At 42.3% G+C, this 11,101-nt stretch overlaps 1 protein-coding gene across 1 annotated transcript; it reads left to right on the plus strand.

Annotated features, from left to right (window-relative positions):
- Positions 1-4,683: 4,683 nt before the first annotated feature.
- LOC311123198 (BEN domain-containing protein 6-like) lies at positions 4,684-10,883 on the plus strand. The gene is made up of 7 exons (XM_084197460.1): positions 4,684-4,886; positions 5,014-5,112; positions 5,692-5,751; positions 5,878-5,983; positions 6,191-6,462; positions 9,091-9,277; positions 10,084-10,883. The coding sequence occupies exons 1-7, from the start codon at positions 4,770-4,772 to the stop codon at positions 10,248-10,250; spliced, it is 1,008 nt and encodes a 335-aa protein (XP_084053586.1). The 5' UTR covers positions 4,684-4,769; the 3' UTR covers positions 10,251-10,883.
- The last annotated feature ends 218 nt before the right edge of the window (positions 10,884-11,101 follow it).

The following is an 11,101-nucleotide window of genomic DNA, read 5'->3' on the forward strand; positions in this document are numbered from 1 at the left end:
AAACAATCACACACAAAGACAAGGGGGCATAGGGAACACTTATACAGGTACTGATGAGGGGATATGAACCAGGTGTGTGTAATGAACAAGACAAAACCAATGGAATGATTAAATGAGGAGCGGCAGTGGCTAGAAGGCCGGTGATGACGAACGCCGAAGCCTGCCCGAACAAGGAGAGGTGGTAGCTTCGGAGGGAGTCGTGACACTACTATAGATTTGGAGAACTACATAATGAAAATGTATGTCTGTAAAGTAGAAACATAAACAGTTTGATACATACTCGAATGTATTACTATGATGATAACTATCATGATTTTACTACACAGTAAGTAAAAACAAAATCACATATTGACAAGACCAGAGATGTTTTGTATGTGACAAATCAACGTTTATTGGTCTCGCACACAGATTAGCAGATGTTACAGCAGCTATAGTGAAATGCTTGTGTTTCTAGTGCAGTAATACAATATCAACACAATACAATACCAATACGCAAATTAAAGTGTCCACACTAATGATCCAGAAAATACAAAACCAGAAAGAAATGCATCCCCTATACAGTAATAATGTATCCAAAATGAAGTTGCTGCCGTTGTTTTTAGCTTTACAAAAATTGCGTTGGCCAACACAGTACTGTAATACCAGCCATTTATGTAGCAGACACTTTCATAAAAATGATAACAGTCCACACATATTGGTATGTGACCCCAGTGGGAATCAAACCCACAAATCTGGTGTTGCTAGTGCCATGCTCTTATGAACTGAGCCACATACAGGACCACTACAATACAGAAGTACAATACAATACTGTAAAATACAATACACAATTACAATACAGGTGGACATAGCCGCGAGAAGTAGGAGTGCTGAGGGTGCTACAACACCCCCTAATAAATAAATATATATATAAAAAAATCCAACAAAATTAGTGAACTAGGCCTTTATCACTCCGCTATTAGAGGAGTAAAATACTCTTCATGTGAAACCATGTTGTATTGGAACACTTCACATGTGATGATATTTCACACAAAGTTTCACGTGGATTAAAATCTTCACATGATGCCCTGCAAACAAAAACGATTTGTTAGGATGTCCCCGGAACGTGACAAAATAGCCCAGTGTTTTCCACGTACTTATTTGACACACGTTGACATACATTATGTATGTTTATTTATACACTCATTATTATTCAACATGTCCTCAACTGGGATTTTAACTCTTGGTTCACAGCATTCCAGTATTCCTGCTATGCCATCATGTCTGTGTCAATGACTGATTTCACCTATATTCCTACACTTTGGACTTCAAGGTAAATTTCAGCTTTGTATAGTACACTCAAGAAAAACTATTATATTCGTTATAGTGATTCAGGAGTAACATTAAAACAAAATAATATACCCCACCAACATTAGACAACGATGCAGAAAACATTAGACAACAATACAGAAAACCCTGAGATACAGTGCATTCGGAAAGTATTCAGACCCCTTCAGTTTTTCCACATTTTGTTACGTTACAGCCTTATTCTAAAATGAATCAAATAAATGTTTTTCCTCATCAATCTACACACAATACCCCATAATGACAAAGCGAAAACAGAAATACCTTATTTACATGAGTATTCAGACCCTTTGCTATGAGACTCGAAATTGAGCTCTGGTACATCCCGTTTCCATTTCTACAACTTGATTGGAGTCCACCTGTGGTAAATTCAATTGATTGGACATGATTTGGAAAGGCACACACACCTGTCTTTATAAGGTCCCACAGTTGACAGTGCATGTCAGAGCAAAAACCAAGCCATGAGGTCGAAGGAATTGTCCGAAGAGCTCTGAGACAGGATTGTGTCGAGGCACAGATCTGGGGAAGGGTACCAAAAAATGTCTGCAGCATTGAAGGTCCACACAGCACAGTGGCCTCCATCATTCTTAAATGGAAGGAATTTGGAACCACCAAGACTCTTCCTAGAGCTGGCCACCCCGGGCCAAACTGAGCAATCGGGGAAGAAGGGCCTTGGTCAGGGAGGTGACCAAGAACCCGATGGTCACTCTGACAGAGCTCCAGAGTTCCTCTGTGAAGATGGGAGAACCTTCCAGAAGGACAACCATCTCTGTAGCACTCCACCACTCAGGCCTTTATTGTAGAGTGGCCAGACGGAAGCCACTCCTCAGTAAAGTCACATGACAGCCCGCTTGGAGTTTGCGAAAAGGCACCTAAAGGACTCTCAGACCATGAGAAACAAGATTGTCTGGTCTGATGAAACCAAGGTTGAACTCTTTGGCCTGAATGTCAAGCGTCATGTCTGGAGGAAACCTGGCAACCTCCCTACGGTGAAGCATGGTGGTGGCAGCATCATGCTGTGGGGATGTTTTTCAGTGGCAGGGACTGGAAGACTAGTCAGGATCGAGGGAAACATGAACGGAGCAAAGTTTAGAGAGATCCTTGATGAAAACCTGTTCCAAATCACTCAGGACCTCAGACTGGGGTGAAGGTTCACTTTCCAACAGGTCAACGACCCTAAGCACACAGCCAAGACAACGCAGGAGTGGCTTCGGGACAAGTCTCTGAATGTCCTTGTGTGGCCTAGCCAGAGCCCGGACTTGAACCCGATCGAACATCTCTGGAGAGACCTGAAAATAGCTGTGCAGCGATGCTCCCCATCTCACCTGACAGGGCTTGAGAGGATCTGCAGAGAATTCTTTTTTATACATTTCCTACAATTTCTAAAAACCTGTTTATGCTTTGTCATTATTGGGTATTGTGTGTAGATTGATGAGGGGAAAAAAACAATTTCATCAATTTTAGAATAAGGCTGTAACGTAACAAAATGTGGAAAAAGTCAAGGGGTCTGAATACTTTCTGAATGCACTATAAATCAATGATATCAATTAATAGAGAATCGTCAGATTAACTGAGAACTAAAACAGCAGTGCATATGGCACTTTTGCCAAGTGCGGAGATGTTTTATAGGTAATTCATGTGTAGGGGACTTCTGGGAATGCTATAGACTTTGTAGCGCAGCAGAAAGATCAGTGTACCCCAAATCCAGAGGTTGTGTGTTTAAATCCCAGGTGGGGTTGTATTGAAAATTCAGTACTAAGTGATCATGTCAAATGTAATCATATTCTCATTGATTAAATATATATATATATTTTTTACACATTTTAGCTGAACAGCGTACCACTTAATTTAAAATCCCCATACCATTGAATTACTTCCCTTACAAAAAATAAACGTTTCAGTTTCACATGGGAAATAAATGTTTTCACATGTTGAGCTGAAAAGTTAATGTGAAAACAAAAGAGACATGTGAGGTCAGTTGTTCACAAGCTTCCTGCCATCCAGGACCTCTATACCAGGCGGTGTCAGAGGAAGGCCCTCAAAATTGTCAAAGACTCCAGCCACCCTAGTCATAGACTGTTCTCCCTGCTACCGCACGGCAAGCGGTACCGGAGTGCCAAGTCTAGGTCCAAAAGACTTCTCAACAGCTTTTACCCCCAAGCCATAAGACTCCTGAACAGCTAGTCATGGCTACCTGGACTATTTGCACTGCCCCCCCACCCCATCCTTTTTACACTGCTGCTACTCTGTTAATTATTTATGCATAGTCACTTTAACTCTACCCACATGTACATATTACTTCAATTATCTCAACTAGCCGGTGCCCCCGCACATTGACTCTGCACCGGTACCCCCCTGTATATATAGCCTCCCTACTGTTATTTTATTTTACTTCTGCTCTTTTTTTCTCAACACTTTTTTTGTTGTTCTTTTATTTTTACTTTTTTTGTTAAAATAAATGCACTGTTGGTTAAGGGCTGTAAGTAAGCATTTCACTGTAATGTCTGCACCTGTTGTATTCGGCGCATGTGACCAATAAAATTTGATTTGATTTGATTTGATTTGAAACCATATGTTCACATGTATTCAATATGGAGTTCACATGTTAACACCAACTTTTCACGTGAGGAGGATAACATGTTTTCATGTCACATGTGAATTGCAGATTCACATGTGCCATTTGCATTTTACATGTGAAAACCTAACTCTCACATGTCGAATTGCATTTTCACGTGTGAAAAAGAATGTGCACTTTCACATCTGAACAATTTTCACATGTGAAAATCTAACTCATGTGGAATTTGCACTTTCACATGTGGAAAAATGTCAAATGTTGTCATGTATAGTTTCATGGTATAACATGTTGACATTTTGCATCCCCATGTTTTCATGCGTGCTCAAATGTTTTCACATGTATAGTTTCATGTTATCACATGTTGATTTTACATGTTATCACTTCAATTAAGATCACGTGAAATTAATGTGGTTTTTCGTAAAGGACAGTAGCCTAGCCTAAACTGTAGGCTATAGCCTAGTAATGCAATTGAAATTCACATAGTGTACATTAGCCCTTCGAATAATTGTTAAATAATTATACAATAAATGTACTTGAAAGTCCTGATCATGCCCAAAGCTATAACTGCTGCTTTCATCTTGAGCAGGCTTTGTCCAATCTTGCCATGTCATGCCACGGTACATTTCACCGCAAAACAGCTTAAATCAAGTGTGTGAAACACAGTTCTACTAAATGAGATTCAATAAGTACACTAAGTAGGACAACCGTAACAAATTTTGTTCCCCGCGCCACGGTTGCTGCGGGTGTATACCCAGCATTGACGCGAAAGTCGGGGAGCGGAGCACAGTGTATTGACCAGCATGTTCAAGAAGCAGCCAGTGTTTCAGCCGGGCGAAAGGATAATGGGAGAAAGATGAGAAGGAAAACAATAGCAAAGCGCATTTTCGACCTCGAATATGAAGAAGAGGAGGAGGAAGACCCTAAATATGAAGACTTTGACATCACGACATCGCACAGCCAGCCTCTATGTGTACGTAAACGTTTAACGGTTATTTGTAGTCTGGTCTTTATACAGTAGCTGCCCATTCCGTGAGGGGCGAGTTTTTGTCGCTCACGATTTATGTCGCTAATTACCCTACACGGCCTGTCTATTACAGCACAGACTGCAGAAGAGAAGAAAGCACACACACCCGGTGAAAGAGAACGGAGAAGAGAATCCACCATGCAACACCGCTCTCCAGAAGTTGAAAACGAGGGTTTGGGTCGACTCTTATCATATAATAATTTTGGGACAAAGTTTTCTCTATTATCTGTCGGGGTTGTCACGCGTCTGCTCATTATGGTGGCATCATATGCGCATGTTGACCGACCGACATGAATCCTATTTGTACGTTAGTAATATAACACCCCACCTCCTTACTTGAGGGTTTACAACTTGGAAGCCACAAGGCTGTAGTAGTAGTGACACAGAGAGCATTCACCTCTCAGCGGTGTTTTGTCATAATGGCGCTGATGTGAGAGAGAGGCATGGTGGGGGCAGCCATTGATCTCAATGATGGAGAGAGGAGAGGAGAGCACAAACCTTTGGCAAGGGGAGGTGGTGAAAAGAAGGACAAGCCTAGACAGCAACAAGTAACATGTTGCTGCTACTCCTAAATAAAGACAAGAATCTATGAAGAATAATATTTTATAATCATCACAGTCTACCCCTGGGATTTTCTGAGGTTTCAATCTGGCTATACATTATATAATACAAAATTAAAAAATACACTGACTGACCCACAATTACATACAAGTGAGACAACTTATATGACTGATTTCTTATCTCCAAACAGGTACTAGTGTCAGACAACCCCAGCGTCGAACACATAGAGGATGGCGACTTCATGCCAGAGGTACACTGGCTGATGGCAGTGTGTGTGAGTGCGTGTGTGTGAGTGAGTGCGTGCGTGCATATGGTTTAGGCCACAGCGTTTAAGACTGTCTATGTATGACTTTTTGACTTCTTAATGTCTCTGAAGGGTCTTGGAGGCCTACAGTCACGCTCAAAGGCTGACCTGGTTGCCATGGTGCTGAGCATGCAGAGCGAGATGGACAGCCTGAGGGAGCAAATCAGATGCCTCACAGGTGAGGGCCAGGCAGGAGGAGTAGGAGGAAGTTGCCCCTAGACACTGATCTAAGTTCACTTTTTTATTTCCCCTGCTAATGATTAAGGTCAGGAATCAGGGGTGGTATGCTGTTCCTAGATCTGTGCCTAAGAGCAACCCAGGATGCTTAAATATCTTTGATTTTTGTGGGATTCATGCTAATGACTGCCATACTATTGTATGCTAGCGTGTGGAAAGTTGGCACGTAACCTGGAGGCCCTGATCGAGAGGACGGAGGTGTGGTCGAGCAGCACGGACCGGAGAACTACGTCTCCCAGCATGCCTGAGATCCTGGTGAGGAGTGGTGCCATGACAACATCGGCTCTGCTGGCCTCTCCAGGGGTGCTGAATGGGTGCTGGTCGGCCAAACTAGAGCCCCCTCACCCCCACCAGAATGGACACCCTCCGGGGTCTCATGAGGGGGGTTCCCAGATCAACGGACCACCCCTCTATCAGGAGGTGATGAACCCCTTTAAGTGTCTTTGACATCAAAAATATATATCAAACATTTTCGGGAGAGGTTAAAAACTGTATTAGAAGTCACTTTTGATGTCATGCAATATGCAAAATTATATGTTTTCTTTGAAGTTGACTGAAAGGCCCTTGTTCTTGGTCTTATAGCAGAATGTCAATATACAGTGGGGTCCATAATGATTGGCACCCTTGATAAATATGAGCAAAAAAGACTGTATAAAATAAATAATACAAATACTGAGCTATATTGTATGCCCAAAAATATTTTATAGTAATACAATTGCTCAGAGAAAGAGATTTTGTTTAACAAGTAATAAAATAAAATATAGGTGTCAAAATTATTGCCACCCCTGTTTTCAATTCTCTAGCACCCGTCCCTTGTGAGGATAATGGCACTGAGACTTTTTCTAAAATGTGTTATGAGATTGGAGAACACATTGGGAGGGATCTTAGACCATTCCTCAATTCAGAATCTTTCTATATCCTTGATATCGTTCGTCTGTGCTTATGGACTGCCCTCTTCAATTCAAACCACAGGTTTTCAATGAGGTTCAAGTCCAGAGACTGAGATGGCCATTGCAAAATGTTGATTTTGTGGTGAATTAACCATTTCTTTGTGGATTTTGATTAGTGCTTGGGGTTATTGTCTTGCTGGAAGATCCACTTAAGGCCAAGTGTCAGCCTCCTGGCAGAGACAACCAGGTTTTTGGCTAAAATGTCCTGGTACCGGGTAAAGTTCATGATGCCGTTGACCATACCAAGGGCCCCAGGAACAGTGGAAGCAAAATAATTTGGACCCCTATCTCTTTCTCTGAGCAATTGTATTAGTATAAAATAATATAATTTCCCTTTTTTTTTTGCATATAATATAGCTCAGTATTTATATTATTTATTTTATACAGTCTTTTTTTCTCATCTTTATCTAGGGTGCCAATAATTAGGGACCCCACTGTATCTCTAAAATGGGATGGGCCACCACAATTTCAAAGATGCAACCTAATGTCTTATACAGTGGGGAAAAAAAGTATTTAGTCAGCCACCAATTGTGCAAGTTCTCCCACTTAAAAAGATGAGAGAGGCCTGTAATTTTCATCATAGGTACACGTCAACTATGACAGACAAAATGAGGAAAATAAATCCAGAAAATCACATTGTAGGATTTTTAATGAATTTATTTGCAAATTATGGTGGAAAATAAGTATTTGGTCAATAACAAAAGTTTCTCAATACTTTGTTATATACCCTTTGTTGGCAATGACACAGGTCAAACGTTTTCTGTAAGTCTTCACAAGGTTTTCACACACTGTTGCTTGTATTTTGGCCCATTCCTCCATGCAGATCTCCTCTAGAGCAATGATGTTTTGGGGCTGTCGTTGGGCAACACAGACTTTCAACTCCCTCCAAAGATTTTCAATGGGGTTGAGATCTGGAGACTGGCTAGGCCATTCCAGGACCTTGAAATGCTTCTTACGAAGCCACTCCTTCGTTGCCCGGGCGGTGTGTTTGGGATCATTGTCATACTGAAAGACCCAGCCACGTTTCATCTTCAATGCCCTTGCTGATGGAAGGAGGTTTTCACTCAAAATCTCACGATACATGGCCCCATTCATTCTTTCCTTTACACGGATCAGTCGTCCTGGTCCCTTTGCAGAAAAACAGCCCCAAAGCATGATGTTTCCACCCCCATGCTTCACAGTAGGTATGGTGTTCTTTGGATGCAACTCAGCATTCTTTGTCCTCCAAACACGACGAGTTGAGTTTTTACCAAAAAGTTATATTTTGGTTTCATCTGACCATATGACATTCTCCCAATCCTCTTCTGGATCATCCTAATGCACTCTAGCACGGGCCTGGACATGTACTGGCTTAAGCAGGGGGACACGTCTGGCACTGCAGGATTTAAGTTCCTGGCGGCGTAGTGTGTTACTGATGGTAGGCTTTGTTACTTTGGTCCCAGCTCTCTGTAGGTCATTCACTAGGTCCCCCCGTGTGGTTCTGGGATTTTTACTCACCGGTCTTGTGATCATTTTGACCCCACGGGGTGAGATCTTGCGTGGAGCCCCAGATCGAGGGAGATTATCAGTGGTCTTGTATGCCTTCCATTTCCTAATAATTGCTTCCACAGTTGATTTCTTCAAACCAAGCTGCTTACCTATTGCAGATTCAGTCTTCCCAGCCTGGTGCAGGTCTACAATTTTGTTTCTGGTGTCCTTTGACAGCTCTTTGGTCTTGGCCATAGTGGAGTTTGGAGTGTGACTGTTTGAGGTTGTGGACAGGTGTCTTTTATACTGATAACAAGTTCAAACAGGTGCCATTAATACAGGTAACGAGTGGAGGACAGAGGAGCCTCTTAAAGAAGAAGTTACAGGTATGTGAGAGCCAGAAATCTTGCTTGTTTGTAGGTGACCAAATACTTATTTTCCACCATAATTTGAAAATAAATTCATTAAAAATCCTACAATGTGATTTTCTGAAATTTCTTTCCTCAATTTGTCTGTCATAGTTGACGTGTACCTATGATGAAAATTACAGGCCTCTCTCATCTTTTTAAGTGGGAGAACTTGCACAATTGGTGGCTGACTAAATACTTTTTTTCCCCACTGTACCCTCCAGTTCATCACTGCGGAGCTGCTTGACCGCTGTAACACGGGGACAACTGCCCAGAAGCTGACCAACGACCTGCTCCGGGGCCTCTATGAGAGGGACTGCCTGGCCTCTCACTCTATCTCCGGCATCGTCAACAACAAGAGGGGCCAACCCAAGCCTGCCCTGCCTGCAGACGAGATCCAGGCAATACTGAGTAAGGTCTCGTCTTTACTGCAGTCTGAGACAGCTAGACACACCCCCTCATAACAGCTAGACACCCCCCTCCCTCATAACATCTAGATACACCCCCTCATAACAGCAAGTCACACCCCCTCATAACAGCTAGTCACACCCCCTCATAACAGCTAGTCACACCCCCATACTGCAGTTGAACATGTCTCACTTCCCACACTTACCTCATGCTGCAATGGAAATACTTTTCACATCAACTTTATACTTTCCTATTAAAGTTAGTTGAATGCAGTGACTGTAAGTCGATCTGGATAAGTGTCTGCTAAATTACTAATGTAACAGTGTTGCCATTGTCTGTTACCAGAACTGTCGTTTTATAGACCACGGTAATCTTGGTACAGGCATAGAGATGTATAGAGATCTCAACTTTGTATCTGACAACATGGGTAGCGCCATTGAGGATAACTCCATTTTAAAGATTTTGATAATTTTGATGTTTGAAAAAAGAGTGTAAAGCTAATATCGGTGATTTACTGGCACCTGCAGTGCTGGAGTCTTGAACCAAATCTTGTCATTCATTTATTGTGGCCACTTGATGGCGGTGATATAGCTTAAAGCCATTTACAAACTAGGCAAAACAATTTGCAGAAGAAGACAATGCTCTGATCATTGGCTGATCGCTTCCAACCCATAGGAATCCCCACCCAGTTGACTACTTTAAAATGGTGGAGACCCTCAATGGAAATGTCCATGCAAAAACGGGTTATGTCCAAGTAATGATAACTTTACATCTCTATAGGTTTCTGATCTTTGACCTCTCACCCACAGGGGTGGTGCAGCACTACTTCCCAGGGAAGACGGACTCGGAAATCAAGGGCTACATCCGCCAGAAGCTACAGAACGAAGCCAAGCGGCTCCGCAAGAAGCCTAATTTGGCCTTGAAGGCGGAGCCAGAGGCCGGGTCTGAGGGGGCGGAGACTACTTTCTACACCTAAGGGGTGTGGCCCCGCCGAGCCCCACCCCCTGTTCCACCCAGGGAGTGAAGTGCCCCACCCCTGTCCAGGTTAAAGTGCCATTATGGGAGGGAGACTCACATAAAAACTGCTGTGAGAGGGAACCAAAATGGAGCAGCCTTATCAACACCAGTCTAGTCTATCTGTTTGTCTGTCCTTTCCCAGCCATGTCTCTGGGCTGGGAGAGAAATAGACTAGTGAGGGAGGAGTCTATTTGTCTGACAATGTGATCATTCCAGGGGAAGTGTTATTGACTCCAGTCTGATCAGGACTAGTTACTGCTCAGGTTATTGTAGATGATACTGTAGTTTATTCTTCCTCTGCCCTCTGGCATCGTTCTCTAGCCGGCCAGCAGTAGTAGGCCTAGTAGATGGCAAGTGATTTGTTACCAAGTTTAGTACTCTTGTTTCTGTGAAAGAGGTAGCAGTCAGTCGGTGCTCTATAGAGAAGTCGTAACAGAAGCCCTGAACAATATAGCCGTCAGCGAAGCTGCGCTGCACTCTGTGTCACTTCATTTTGATTTACAGTATTGTCATTGACCTCGTGAAATGAACCTAGCCTTGGTATTGAATTAAATACAATGTTGCTGAATAAAAAAGTACAGTTTTTTTAATCCAAAAGCATAATTGTGCTTTTCTTTCTCCTATTTTCTTACATTATTCTGTCAGAACTGGGCGAAACCAGAACTGATACTTAGGCGTCATGTTATCATAGCAGTAATACCCTCAAGACACTTTAGAAATGTATTACTTTTTACATATGGTATCTTATAAAACATAACATTGAAATTATTTTAAAATTAAAGAGATCTAACCCACCTTTTTCTAATGATT

The sequence above is a fragment of the Coregonus lavaretus genome, assembly GCF_964263955.1.
Source record: "Coregonus lavaretus genome assembly, contig: HAP1_SCAFFOLD_6958, whole genome shotgun sequence".
In the NCBI taxonomy this organism is placed as follows: Eukaryota; Metazoa; Chordata; class Actinopteri; order Salmoniformes; family Salmonidae; genus Coregonus; species Coregonus lavaretus.

Excerpts from the sequence above, each read along its gene's own strand:
- LOC311123198 (XM_084197460.1), top strand. The coding sequence starts at position 4,770 with ATGAGAAGGAAAACAATAGCAAAGCGCATTTTCGACCTCGAATATGAA. Across the intron at positions 4,887-5,013 it reads CGCACAGCCAGCCTCTATGT|CACAGACTGCAGAAGAGAAG; the intron begins GTACGTAAACGT and ends TGTCTATTACAG. Across the intron at positions 5,752-5,877 it reads ATGGCGACTTCATGCCAGAG|GGTCTTGGAGGCCTACAGTC; the intron begins GTACACTGGCTG and ends ATGTCTCTGAAG.